At 36.9% G+C, this 14706-nt stretch overlaps 1 protein-coding gene across 2 annotated transcripts in view; it reads left to right on the forward strand.

Annotated features, from left to right (window-relative positions):
• gtf2ird1 (GTF2I repeat domain containing 1) overlaps positions 1 to 14596 on the forward strand; it is a 50721-nt gene extending 36125 nt beyond the window's left edge. Inside the window, exons 12-27 of one of the 2 annotated variants that reach the window (XM_032576601.1) lie at positions 322 to 365; positions 502 to 582; positions 2416 to 2568; positions 6134 to 6187; positions 6328 to 6408; positions 7182 to 7365; positions 7492 to 7553; positions 8632 to 8700; positions 9694 to 9961; positions 10045 to 10073; positions 10158 to 10205; positions 10297 to 10374; positions 12014 to 12206; positions 12531 to 12568; positions 12653 to 12762; positions 13785 to 14596. In XM_032576601.1, coding sequence (XP_032432492.1) covers positions 322 to 365; positions 502 to 582; positions 2416 to 2568; positions 6134 to 6187; positions 6328 to 6408; positions 7182 to 7365; positions 7492 to 7553; positions 8632 to 8700; positions 9694 to 9961; positions 10045 to 10073; positions 10158 to 10205; positions 10297 to 10374; positions 12014 to 12206; positions 12531 to 12568; positions 12653 to 12762; positions 13785 to 13853 — 1561 coding nt within the window. In that variant the 3' untranslated portion in view covers positions 13854 to 14596. The remainder of the gene's footprint in view (positions 1 to 321; positions 366 to 501; positions 583 to 2415; positions 2569 to 6133; positions 6188 to 6327; positions 6409 to 7181; positions 7366 to 7491; positions 7554 to 8631; positions 8701 to 9693; positions 9962 to 10044; positions 10074 to 10157; positions 10206 to 10296; positions 10375 to 12013; positions 12207 to 12530; positions 12569 to 12652; positions 12763 to 13784) is intronic. The other variant, XM_032576602.1, reaches the window with a different exon arrangement.
• The last annotated feature ends 110 nt before the right edge of the window (positions 14597 to 14706 follow it).

Here is a 14706-nt window from a genome sequence, read left to right on the forward strand (position 1 = left end):
ATGGTTGTTGATGTGGGCTTGTTTTACAAGAAGGAAATCTGGGCACCATGCAGTCATTGACTGGACCAATGAGCTCCTCACTAAACGTATTCTAGTGTGAAAAAGAGAAGAAAATGATCCAAAACACAGCAGAAAAAGGAATCAAGCTGTCTGCAAACCTCCATAAACTGCAGCAGCTTTGTAAGGAGTGGGTCATAACTCCTTCATGTGAGAAAATAATAAAGTCAGACAGAAACCTCAACACAGAGAGTAAAGGTTTCTGGACTTGTTTGGTTTGTATTGAAAAAACACCAACACATTTTCTTTTCTACTTTCTCACAGATCAACAAGTGCTTGCGTGAGCCCCCAGGCTGACTCTGAAGCAGGTACCAGCCTAACAAAAAAAAACCAACTCTTTTTTTAATAATTCAAAGTTTAGTAAATATGCTGCTTAAAGGGAAAGCGTCCTTTGTAAACGCACTGATGACGTCTGATTATTGATGGAGCGGTTAACTCTGGCAGGTCCTTCGGGAGACGGAGCTCCTCTGAGGAGGATTAAAACGGAGCCTCCAGATGGAGACATCATTCAGGTCACAGTGCCTGGTAAGTGAGCCGAGATCATTACACTTCCACTGGTTACTCTGTTGCTACGGTTTGCTGACTTCAACAAAGGGCTTTTACTTGAATTTCTTTCTTGCTTTCTCTTCTAAAACAAAAATTTCAAATAAGAAAATGTTTTCAAAAAGTGGCTTTAGCTTCAATCTTCCCTTCTGTGGGTTATGAGAATTAATTACGAGAATATATTCATTATTTTGGCAGAATAAAGACGCAATTTTATCAGAATGTCTTAAAATTACAAGAAAAAAATCTGGGTTTTTTTACCAAAATATTTTTACTGAGATTTTTCACTTTGAAAATACAACCATGTACCAATCTTGGACTGTGGCAAGTCTAAGTCCTTAATAAAGTTAATAAAAGGACCAAAAATCTTCTCAAAAATATATTGTTTGGATTCCTAATATATACTTTTCTTTCCAGTGGCCAATTAGACGCCATCTGCTTTAACCACTGGGTGGCGCTAGGTCTGTTGACATTTTTCCAAGCCAAACTGGTACATTAGCAGGTGTACAGATAAAATGGGTATATCTATAAGAGTACATCCTGTTTTACTGAAATTATGTTTCTCAGGTTAAAGCTGAAAAAAGTTAATTTCAATGAGAAGAAAGCTTGGATAATTAATTTTCTGCTATTTATTTATACTGAAAATTAAAATTACTACTTTGTTCTCCCAATATTATGATTGTATTATGGCAATAAAAGACTTTTTCTCGTACTATTTTTACTGTATTCTTGTAATATTATGATGTTAATAATAAAAGTCCAAATAAATAGCGCAAGGTGTAAAAAAAATCTTGATTTTTTTTTTTTTACACCAAAAATTTAATCTTCCAAAATCTAAAACCATTCAATAAAATCAATTAATAATTAATACTCCAGTTTACCCTCTTCACCACAAGTCCAGAAATAACCGCTTTCCTTTCCTGACTGCTTTCTAGTTGGTATTTAAAATGTCAGCCATGTTTCTGTCAAACTAGATTATCACGGTTTGACTATTACGTTTGTTGAATTAACAAAACCTTAAAGACACCAGTCATACGTTCCTTGTCTTCCAGAGCTGGTTTATGATCTAAACTAGATGTCAATCTAATCAGCCACTAAAGGTTTTAACTGTTTTTATTTCTTGTAACAAAGTAAAAAGTGGTTTTAAATCTGCTAAGGAGTAGTTTACTTATTGTACTGATGAATAATCCCAACATTTGGAAGCAGCTGAACTGTTAAAAGCCAAAATATTGGCTGTTAAAAGCCAAATAATGCAAAGCCTTTCCCACGCTTTGCATTTATAATATAGTCTTCTTCGAAGGAATTGTCACATTTTCTTCCAAACGTTAGAATACTGACCTCTACTGGCCTCATTTAGGAAAATGAAGCCCTGAACTCTGGTGAGTTAAGTAAGAATGAAACTACGTATTTAATTTGAAGTAATAGTTAGAATGCATTAGTGTATCCTCTTGACTTACTTAAATCTTATAAACAAAAATACAAATTTGCTAAATGTTTGTTATAAATAGTGAAAATGTATAAAATCTTAAAGAGAGGAGCAGAAGGACAATGATAATCTGAGTTACAAATTAAAAAAATTATTTCATATAACTTGGGAAAGTACTTTTCCTACAACTTGGTGTAAAAATTTTAGGTTTACAAAAACACTTTGTTAGAATTACATGTAAAAAAAATGAAATACCAGTGATCGAACCTGTTGTGAATTTTGCCGTTAGAGCACAGCAATTTGTGATAAATATGCTGAACAGTTGGACCTGTGCATTCCAAGGTTTAGAGAAGGTCAATCTGGGGATGTTTGATTTATTTTCGTTGCAGATGCTGGGACGAGTGGGGAGGACCCTGTTGAGTGTTTGGGCGAGGCGGTTTCAGCCACTCCGTGTCCGACCACGACCTCGCCCAGCGCTCCCCCTGCGGCCCCCGCCCCTCCAGTTCCTCCTGCTCCCCCCCACCCAAAGGAAAACCACTCAGGTACACTCATCCTCCTCAGATCAGTCCTCTATTTAATCTACCTCTTCACGCTGCAGCTCCTCCCAACTACACCCTCTGACCTTCTTTAGATAGCAAAACGAAGCACGTATGGAACCACATTTTTGTCAGTATTTTTGCTCCTTTTTTCACTTCCTCAATCCACTAATGCCCTCTACCCCAACCTTATAAATGGCCCTTTCCTTGTTTTAACCTCCTTTAGCCCCGCCCTTTCTTTGAAGATTAGCTCTCATCTGTGAAAAGCACCATGCATCATCTGCAAGTCTTAATGCCTGTAGAGGGATTATTTGTTTGTAAGCCTGACTGCAGAAAGAGCCAGTCTGCCATTAAACTGTTGCTGATTGCCATGGTTACCCGCTGTTGTCTTGCTGCTTTAACATTAGCTAGCATGTTGTCAGCGTACTACAACTAAAATAAGTTGTACTACCAAATTAACATTAGTGAATGAGATGTCTTATTGAGCCAAAAAAGTTACAAAATTCCCCAAACTTTAATTGTCACTTACTAGGAATATTAAAGCAGTTTTGTACACAGTAATTAGCTCTCAGTGTTTCTCACTAAGTCAAGTCCCTCACCATGGAAACAAATGTATCCATGATGAGCAGGGGCGACGGAATAAGGTTTTCCTCAAACTGTAAATTTGAATGAAAAACAGAATTCATACTTAGCATTCTTTGACAAAAACGCTAAGTGTCAAAGGACAGATTTAATAGACAGATGGACATCTCCACTGGCAGATTATTTTACTTATAGCTAGTCCTTTTTCATCAATAATAAGGAATTATTCATGTAAAACATGCTCCTATATTGTGCTGAAAGGTTATTTGTAAATTAGTTTTGTATTATTTCAGTTGTTTCTAAATATTTGCACCAGAAACTGGACCAAAAATACTTTGTAAGATTTTGTGTTTTTGCAGCGCTATCGGCAGTCATTTTGACGGCAGGGAATTTTCCGCTGTTCTTGTTCAATTTCTTCAGCCCAGGCAGAATAAAAATAGAAACCAGTTTTCTGCCGTTTGGTCACCCTTACAGAAAAATCTGATGAATGCCACATGTGAAAACCGTGTTTCACATGAAGCCATCAGAAATCAGAAGTGCAGCAGACTGAATGGGAGACACTTCACTAAAAGTAAAACCTCTGACATCTGCAGATGCCACCAAGCTATTGGATTTGCGCCATTATGAGAGGTGATCTCGTGAATAATTTTGTCAGCATAATTGTAGATAGTTTAAATTGTTAGAGTAATATCTTCTTGCTTTCTTTCTGAAGGCGATGTGCTCAGTACAGCTGGTGCTGACGCAGCGTGATGTCGACTGATAATCCCTCTATAGTTTCTATTCATGTTAAACCCAAACAACTGGACATGTCAGTAATTAGAAACGGTGCGTTGTGCATTTTGCAGGTTGTGAGTGTTAAATGTTGTGTAAAAAAAAAAACCAATCCCTTATCTTCAACTTACAACTGATTTCTCCCTGAAACGTTAGGTAGAGCAACAATACCAAGAACATTTGAGTAGACTCAACTTCTTCACTCCTGGTCTTTTGTTTTAGACCAGGAGTCTCCAACTTCAGTCCTCCTGATCCATTTCATTCTAAATGAATTAGGCTCAGATGCCCTGGCAGGATTTTCCTGACATTTACTCATTATATTCTTTTTAGCTCCATGGAGAGATTTGAAGAAAAGAACCGAAAGATCAGGGAAGTATTGGAATTTTACAGGACTTATGTCACAGTCCAAATTTCTGAATGTAATTTTCGATTATATACATGGGGACTTTTTCTACCTCATTTGCTACTAGCAGAGTCTACTCAAAATGATCTTGGTTATAACTTTTATTGGTTCGTAGAGGTGATTATCTTTTGGGTTTATTTGATTGTTCTTTCTTTAAGTTTTCTTTTCTTTCACAATTTACCAGTAAAGGAAGAAAAATGAAGGTAAGTGCTGACATCGAATGCAGATTTTCATTTCTGTTTCTTTGTAGGGAAACCCAGTTTGCAGTTGTTTATCTGATTTTAATTAAATCATATTTCTCTTTTGTTGTGTACAGTTGAAACCAGAATTTTACAAACACCAAATAAAAGGACAAACATTTTTGTTCTCACTGTCTGAAGTTAAATCAGATAAAACTTCTTGTTAGCTCAGTTAGAATTAACAAAATGATTTGTATTTGCTAAATGCCAAATAATTTTGCAAGAATTTTTTTTTTTAGAAATGTTATATTTCAGTATAGTTTAGTATGAGGTATAATTATATTTTATACTGTATGACTTCAGTCAAACGTTCAGTAACAAAAGAATATTTAGCAAGTAATAATTTTCGATAATTAATCATTTAGGTGATTCTATCTGACCTAAAACGGAAGAAGTTTGGTCTGATTTTATGTCAGATGGTGAGAAAAAATGTGTTTTTATTATGTGTATGTAAATGTCTGCTTTCAACTGTGTCAGGTTGTCTGTATTTAGGCAGATTTTGCTCAGTTTGCTTTTTAAAATCTTTCAACATCAACTTGTTTCTTTATTGTCCTTATTGCAAACCAGTACAATAAGATTAAAAACTACCCTCAAATATTTATTTGTTAGGTTTAATATTCCATATAAAAACATGTAAAGAATTTTACACCCGAGTATGTGACTGCTGTTAATTATAAGAAAGCACAGCTTGATTAAGAAATATTTCTTATTTTATTTCAATTAAAATATTGCAAAGTTTGGTCATTTTGGGGATCACTGACTACTTTTTTCACTTGAAGCTGCTGTTTTTGAATGATTAGTATTTTGAGCCCTGGCTTCAGTTTTTAGCTGAAATTATGATTCACATGGTTTTGTTTTATTTTATAGCATCATTCAACATCTTTCTTATATTCCCTCTAAGTTTTTTTTTTTTTTTTTTAAACAAAAGTTGCAGCGACGCACTGTTTGGCAGGTTATCGTAATATTATGTCTAACTGGTGTATAATATGATTCCCATCTCTTGTAAGTCTGCCCATTTATTCATATAGCACAATAAAAACTACAGATGTTGACCAAAGTGCTTCACAATTCAATGACAGATGACAAGAATAAGAACAAGAAAAATATACTTAAAAGTATGGCCTATCTACAAATATATTCCATACTCATACTTTATGCATTGAATCATATATTATTTGATTAAATTTTTTTTTGAGATTTAAAGCTGCTACTATCTCAATCAATAAGCCTGAAGAACATTTCTGTCAGAGTTTAGTGTATTTAGTTGTTTCATTAAATAAATAAAAAATATATAATTTTGCATGTGTCAAAGTTGGAAACTGCAGGTTAGATCTCAAAGAAAACCTGCTTTAGTCAGTATAAACCTGATTGGTGCATCACTATATAAAATCTGCACAAATGCAGATATTTCTAACATTGGATACTTTTAATTCTACTCTGCAGGACTTGCATCCGTTTCCTCGGACAAATTAAAAGTTAAAAAGTCTCTCTGCTGAGTCTGTGAATTAAATCTCTTCATTTGAAGAAGCTGAAGAAGTCGCTCGTTTCTCATGTTTTTCCTCTTTGCACCTTGCAGCTGAAGCTTCGTCTCCCAGTGGAGCGCCTCAGAGCATCAGGAGACCCGCTGAAGGTAGGCTGCACTCCTCCACGGTGAAACCTCGTCGAGTCCCTCGTTCTGCTATATTTAGCGTTAGTTGCTCAGTGGGTTTCCTGGTAGCACAGCTCAACTCTGCAGACTGTCATGTCTTCCTCTCACTGTGATTGGTTCAGCGGGGAGTCTGGTGGAGGACATCGGCGAAATGATCCTTCAGCTTCGGAGGCAAGTGGAAAACCTCTTCAGCATCAAGTACGGTAAGCGACAGGTTCATATAGAAAAATGAAAAACAGATCATAATTTTGATGATAGGTTTTGAAAGCCAAAAATTCAGTTATGCCAAAAATTGGATGAAACAGCACAATAGAACTAATAATTGCTCAATTCTGTGTTGCATTGTGTTTCTGTGTTTGTTATGATGTAAAGCACTTTGAAATGCCTTGCTGCTGAAATGTGCTATACAAAGAAAATTTGATTGATTGATTGATTGATTGATTGATTAAAGAAGTTGGCTGATCAGAGAGAGCTTAATGGAAATTTAGTGGAAGGAAAAACTGTGATTCACGAGTAATGTCTTGAGAGGATTGAGAGGCAAAGTTTATCCTGCCAAAAATAAACAGTTACTGGAAAACATTTAACGATTGTTCAAGAAGCAAATGTATAAGTTCTGGGGGAATCAGTTTAAAATTCAGAACAACTAGAAAAAAACGCTGCATGTGTCAGTTTGTGTATCCGTAAACTGTGCAAAATTATATACAAGCACAAATGCAAAAAAATGATTTCTGCTAAAAGCAGATTAGCGGAGGTGTTCCTTGATGTGTTAAGATTTATTTCAGATTTTTTTTTTCTACTCTCCCGCATCCATTTAATTAAACTCTTTGTTGCTGTTACTATATTTCAGCAGCAAGTTTTATTCATTTAGAATTTTGTTTTCGTTACTTGAATTAAAAATATGTTTTTATATATATAAATGAGACCCAAGTTTGAGCCGGATGTCTATCCCTGAATTATTTCCGTTTCGCGTCTCCAGCCGAAGCTTTGGGTCTTCCAGAACCAGCCAAGGTGCCGTACTCAAAGTTCCAGATGTACCCAGAGGATCTGTACGTCACCGGCCTGCCAGAGGGAATCTCCCTCCGAAGGCCCAACTGTTTCGGAGCGGCCAAGCTACGCAAGATCCTGGCTGTTAGCGGTCAGATCCAGTTTTTTATCAAAAGGTAGAGGACGTCTACAGAAACTACCTTCATCCACTTCATTTTATATGACGCTGTGAGGTTGTGTACATTTTAATGTTGAAATTTCTTAGCAAAGTTATTACTAACCGCCTCACTTTCCTTTTTCAGGCCTGAACTTTTAGCCGAGCAAGTTAAACAAGAGATGCCTTCGATGCCCGTTTGTGATGCAGGTACGTCTCTCTCATGAACCGGGGCTGCAGTTTTCACGAGTGCAGCTGCTAGCATCTGATTTTCACTTAAATAAGCTTATTTTATACAATATTAGGAATACATAAGTGGAAATAACTAATTCAATTCCTTTAAAAATAAGAAAATAACAATTTTATTGTCTAAAATGCAATAATATAGCATTCTTTTAGTGTTCGCGTGATCATTTGTAGCAAGGGATGCATCTGCAACTAAAAAATACTTAAAATAAAACATCAGCATGTGTTGAGCTCCACTCTCTGTTGGACTGAACATCAGTAATCTGGTGATCATTTTATGGATTAACTGATTAATAATTGGATAGCAAAGGTGCTTAGGAGGAAGTTTTGTTACAGCTTTGCCACAAAAGGAGTTCTGGGTAAAATAAAGTTGTTTTTTTATCTTAAGTGCAAAATATATATCTTTATGTAGATTTTTGTCTTCTTTACTGCTCTCACTGCGTTGTTCTTTCAGAAAATTTCATTTTTTGAGTGTACATACTCCAGTTAACAATTAATCAGTTACTCAGTTAGTTGCCGATTATTTGAATCACGATTAATCCGATTAATCATTACAGCCCCAGTCATTTTTACTTTAACTTGAACTAAATGTGGGTGTTTCCAGGAATGTTTTAACTTGAACTGCAGATCCCATCAGGTAGTTTGGTTTATATCAATTCTGGGAAATCAATCTGTATTACATCAATAAGAATAAATGTAACACCAATTTTGGATATTATAAACTTTGCTTTAAGCTGCAGGTTGCTGCTCTGTTCCTTCTCCTGTGATATTTATAGCTCTGAATACATTGCATTTATTCTCAGTGTACAGAAAAGAAGCTTTACAAATATGATTATGCCTGCCCTCTCTATGATCAGAAGGATCGGGTCACTTTCAGTTCAGGCTGCATTTGAAAACAGCTCTTTTGGAGACAAAACAGAAAAACCCTTCCAGGGATTTCCTGCAGCAGCTTCTGCTTTAATCCCTAATGAAGCTCCGCTGCCGAGGCTACAGGCTGCCGTCAACGAAAAAACAAAAACAAAAATGTATTGTTTTTCCACAGAGCCAGACGCCAAGGACAGCGCGCCAGCGGAGGACACAGCTGCTTTATCTAAGAGACCCGGATTCTCAGGTACGTTCATGTTCCACGTTTGATCCGCAGCCGCAGATCCGAGGCTCAGACCTGGAGCCTCAGTCGGCTTAGACATCAATTAGCAGAGTATTGGAGCCTGACTGCGAGATTTTTTTGCTTAAAATTTTGAGAATAAAAGTCAGAATATTTTGACAATAGACAAAAACAACAGAAGAATGTCGTGTCATTTCTAGAAAAACATCGTCTTGATGAAAGCAGAGCGTCTGACGTGAGCCGCTGGTCAAATCCAGCTACTGATGGTCATCTGATGCTGATGTGTTCACAGATGAAGTTTGTCCTGTTTGTAAAATCAACACCAAAATATTACTTCACAAGATGCTCAAAATTCCTCATTCATTTTTTACATTTGTTTGTGCAGGAGTTATAATAAAATAGCTTCTTTATTCTACTAATATTTTTACTTTATGCTGGTAATATTATGAGCTTATGCTTGTATGATTTTGACTCAGTTGTCATAAGACTTTTTTCTCATGTTATTATGACTTTATTCTCATAATATTAGGACATGTTGTGTTACAAATTCATTCTCGTATGATTGTTTTCATACCATTATAACTTTATTCTCCTATCATTCTGACTTTTTTCTGTATTGTTACAACTTTAGTAATATTTTTGAATTTTATTTGTACAACATTCTTTTCATATTATGACTTTTTTCTAGTATTAATCTCATAATGAGTTTTTCTCTTTATTATGACTTTATTCTGGTAACAGGGCTTCACTCTTGTGTTATTGCAACTTTATGTTCGTATTAAGACTTTTCTCGTATAACTTAATTCTTGTAATATTATGAGTTTCGTCTCGTATTGTTATTCTCGTTTTCTTCCGACTCTGTCATACGACTTTATTACTGGAATTTAATTTCTTTTTTCTCAGCCTGGCCATAACTTTACTGTCTTACCTTTGCAATTAAAGCAGTGTGAAAGGAAATAAAGACTTTCAGCGTGTCCTGTCTGTGTCTCGGGTCCTCAGAGTGCATGGAGTCCAAGCTGTCCAGGATCGACTTGGCCAACACGCTGCGGGAGCAGGTCCAGGATCTGTTCAACAGGAAGTACGGCGAGGCATTGGGCATCAAGTACCCCGTCCAAGTGCCTTACAAGAGGATCAAGAACAACCCGGACTCGGTCATCATCGAAGGCCTCCCCCCCGGTATTCCCTTCAGGAAGCCCTGCACCTTTGGCTCCCAGAACCTGGAGCGGATCCTGGCGGTCGCCGACAAAATCAGCTTCACCATCACCAGGTGGGGCGCAGGAATGACGACTTTCAGACGACCTTCCAGCAGAACTTCAGCAGTGATCTTATTCTTATTCTCTGTGTTTTCAGACCATTTCAAGGACTTATTCCCAAACCAGGTATTCTAAGAATTTCACTTGAGAGCCAATTCATGCATCAGAACATGGAGAACCAAGTTAACATGTTTTATGTTCTCCTGTCAGCACCCCGTCGAGTCACTTTACTAAAGAAGGCCTACGCCTCAATAAGCGGTGAGGAGAAAGTTTTCTTTTTTTTTTCTTTTTCTTCTACTCCATCAAATGCTGCATCTTCACCCTCGGTGTTGTCGCTTTCTGCCGACAGACGATGACGACATCAACCGCATGGGCGAGAAAGTGGTTCTCCGAGAGCAAGTCAAGGAGCTTTTCAACAAGAAATACGGTAACAATAATCCATTAAACCAATTCAGACCTGGATCTGATGAAGTTTGATGAAGGGCCAAATCAGAAAAAATTAGAACATGCGAAAAGGTTTGAATACAAAGACAGAGAAGAGTTAAATAACAGATGTTTTCATCTGCAGGAATGCAATGACCATAGATTTGACCATCTTTATAAAAAATAAACAATGATTAAATCAGCTTGATTCAGAAGCCAATCAGTTTTTTTTTAACATATCAATTCGAAACAAACATCTTTCCAACGTACTTTGTAAGAAAAGCAGATCTAAGAATCAGTGAATCTATGAATCAGCTTCATAACACAGTTACATAAACAGACTAGATTTACCACACCGAGTCAGTCTGTTCAATTAAGACATGACAGAAATATTTTATGGATGCTTCCGTCGTATAGTTTTGCAGCAATCCCTCCTTCCTAGCTAACCAGCAGTGACAGTTGGTTTCATTGACAGCTCGACTTTTTAGGAATCAATTACAGAGTAAAAATGTGTCAACAGCAAACAAATAATTGATTAAAGTCACTGATTTAGCAGCAATCACTCTGGAGCTGCAGAGTGTCAACAGTGGACAGTTGATTTCATCAAAATGTTTAGTCAACAGTCAGTTTTGTGGACATTAGATGGATGATTGCAGCAATCCCTCATATTAAACATGCATTTGCTAACAGTGGACATCTAATTGTATCAAGACTGTGACTTTGCAGCAATTCCAAAACATATAGTGACAGTGGACATATAGCTGCATTTCCACTAAAGCTAAGCTGAACTTCTTAAGAAACTAGCAAGAGAGGTTTGTGTCGTCAGCATGTGGACAGATACATAAATCTACAACAGAATTTCCTTCATTATTAATATAAATGGAGGAAATGGTGAAGTATTGACCCCTTTGGGTTGCCATTGGTAACTGGGAGAGAACAAAGAAGAAACTATGGAATAAATTTAGGATTAAAGGGAGAAGTTTCCAAGCTTTTTGTCATGTGGGCCAAAATTATTCAAAACTACAAAAAAATACATAAAATCAAGCAAATAAAGTAGCCCAATTTTTTTTTTTTTTTTTTTTTGCTGTTTTTGTTTTTTGTAGAAAAGTGATCCTTGTAGAACTAAAACTTTAATATGATTTTGCACATTTTCTGTATTAAAAAAATGGCATTTAGTCTTCAAATCATTTTTGGCTTGGATAAAAAAAATATATTCTGTTATTAAAAACAGGATTTGGGTCACTTTATTTCAGAACGCTATCTACTAATTTAGATAAGTATAAGACCAGAATACTTATCTAATTTTAATAAAATTAGATATCTAATTTTAATAAAATTAGATAAGTAATTTGGGTGCTGCAAGGTTGGATTTATTTGGAAAAGTCTCTGGACCTACTTATTGGAAAGGTTTGGTTATAAAAAGACAAATATTTTGTGCATTTTCCATCATGAGAAGATTATGCCAATAATAAATTTTAAAATGTTTAATAGACAAATTTGTATCATTCTTGAACTGCAGTTCAGTCACAAATGGCCCGGACAGACGCTCTTGCTCTGAATATTTCAGAAATATTGAGTAAAGTTGGTTTTATTCACGGCTCGGTTTAATATTTCCACTTCCTCTTGCTGTCTGTGCGGTCCAGGCGAGGCGCTGGGCTTGGACCGCTCCGTCGTCGTGCCGTACAAACTGATCCGCGGCAGTCCGGAGTCCGTGGAGGTCGGCGGTCTTCCAGACGACGTCCCCTTCCGAAACCCCAACACTTACGACATCGTGTGCCTGGAGAAAATCCTTCAAGCTGCGGATAAAGTAACGTTCAACATCAAGAGCCAGCTCCAGTGAGTGCAGAGCCGCCTGGAAGCTGTCAGCGCCTCGGTTCAGGGGAATTTAGGCTCTCATTGTGTCGCATTAAAGCTCCTGACGGTTTAAACCCACCCTTTGATATGTCACCCACTGCACCCTCTTCAACAAATATATTTATATATATATATAGATAGAATAAAACAAAGCAGAGTCTGCTTTGACATCAAAGCGGCTCGTTTAAGATGAAAGGAAATGAAAAATCGTTAAAATAATCCAGGTTTCAGTCTGGTTCTCTCAACTTTTAGGCGTCAGAAAGTTCAGTAACCTGCAATCTAATGGAAACCTTTTACCTCTCACAGGCCTTTTGCAGAGATCTGCAGCCAGGCTTGTAACACAGGTATGAGCAACTCAGATTGGATTTGTAGGATTAAAATGAAAAACCTCCCTCTGTTAGCTGAAACCTTCTGCTTGGTGTCTCCAGCAGGAACAGACGCCTCCACTAACCGACGGAAACGCAAGAGAGTCCAGGAGAGCAGCCGCATACCCGCCTCCTCCGACCTGGGGATATCAGCCAATCAGATTCCAGTTATGGTACTTTCACCCCGCCTCTTATTTTGTCCTAATTCAGTCTGTGATCCATTTCTATAGAGTAGACACCCATCCTTTAAACTAACACTTTTATGTGGGACCTTGTGAACTCAGTTCTCCTGAAGCTCATCAATCTGCTGGACATTTATTCACTTGCACACTTCAGCTAAAAACACCGTTTGCATGGAGGTTAAAAAGGATCAAATTGAACAAAGGTATCAGTCAGAATAAGGTTGCAAAAAAATGAAACAGTGCTGAGCTGTTTGTAAGCTGCCGTTTATTTGATCAATTGACCTGATGATTATTCTGATAAAACAAAATATCGACACCTGCAGATGTTCCATTTAACCACAGGACTTTTGTTAGACAGTATTAGAAATACATCAAAAGATGCAAATAATCAAGTAAGTAAATAAATTTTTAAAACAAGAAAAACAAATGTGCATGCAATGGCAATAACAGCATTCCTTTAGTGTACGACTGATCATTTGTAGAAAAGGAAGCATCTGCAGCTAAAAAAATCCTTCTAACATCAACATGTGAAGAGATATTTTCAGACAAAGGGATTTTTTTGTTTCTTAACTGCAAAATGTTTTTGGCTTCACTTAGTTCAAATTCTGTTAAAAAAAATGAAGGAAATAAAAAAAACAAGAAACAAGAATCCTATTCTTTGCTGTACAATTTAAAACAACGGATCAGAGGGCTGAGATTTTCACATTGACTGTTTTTAGCTGGACATGCATCCTTTGCTGCAATTGATCAAATGTTGACTGAAGGAATGCTGCTGTTGCATTTTAGGGAATCAAATTTGTATTTTATTACTTAAAAATGTATTGAATTGTTTGTTTGCATTGTTTAACGTATTTGCAAAAAAAAGGGTTAAATCTAAAAAACCAGCAGAATCAATGGATTTCTAAATGAATCGCTAGTCGCAGCGTTCCTGTGAAATGAAGCTGCGGTCAGAGGCGTTGCTGTCTGCAGCATTTTGTCCCCTGCTGACCCGTCCTCTCTTTGTGTCCCTGCAGCAGTGGCCCATGTACATGGTGGACTACAGCGGCGTGAACGTCCAGGTTCCCGGGAAAGTCAATTACTGAAGGACAAACTCAGACTGCGGCAAGGAGGAGCCTGTTTCTCTTCCACAGAGGGACACTAGGACTTTTCCCCGGAGGAATAAGACGTGCCGCTCTCTGCAGAATGCTTTTCTAAAAGCTGCAGGTTCGACTCTTGAGCGGCAGAATGTATGTGCGTCAGAAAGCCTGGCTCGTTTTGCTTTTAAAACACAAGTTATTTCACTTTTTGTAAAAGCTGGAAATGTCACTAACATGTCGTCATTTCACTTTGTTTTTTTCCAGTTGCAAACTGTCCATTCACTGAGTCATGATTTTAAATCGAGATGATCTGGTTCCGCATTATTCAGATATTTGTACCTTTTATTTATTATATTTATTAAAATATAACATTATGTGCAGGGATGTAAAATATATTATTCTGTTATACTTTGAGGAACCCACGACACTAACTCAGATAACTATAGGTGGCTGCTAAACACGAGACTGAAGCAGCAGATTTTAAGTGTCTTAATTTGTTGTTCTGTTAAACATGAGACTCAAAAAAAAAAAAGGACTCAGTTTGGTCAGCAGGAAGTACTACGCCTCTTTATGTTAACACCACATCAACATGTAAAATATGTCATTTAAAGTCAGCCTGAATGTATCATGTAAAGAAAAGAATGGTATGTTACTCTGCGATGACTGTCTCTGGACTAATTCTATTTAATATGCTGTACCTTAACGCCAGTTAGGCCTTTGAAATAAAATGTGTTGCCTTGCACTTTGAATTTGTGGAGTTTGTTTTTAATTGGTTTTGAACACAGAGTTCAGTCGATTAGAGGATTTTTTTTTTCTTGTAAAAACGCATAGATACTCTTAGCTGATTCCTTTGATTTCT

Source organism: Xiphophorus hellerii, chromosome 11 (genome assembly GCF_003331165.1).
Source record: "Xiphophorus hellerii strain 12219 chromosome 11, Xiphophorus_hellerii-4.1, whole genome shotgun sequence".
Classification (NCBI taxonomy): Eukaryota; Metazoa; Chordata; class Actinopteri; order Cyprinodontiformes; family Poeciliidae; genus Xiphophorus; species Xiphophorus hellerii.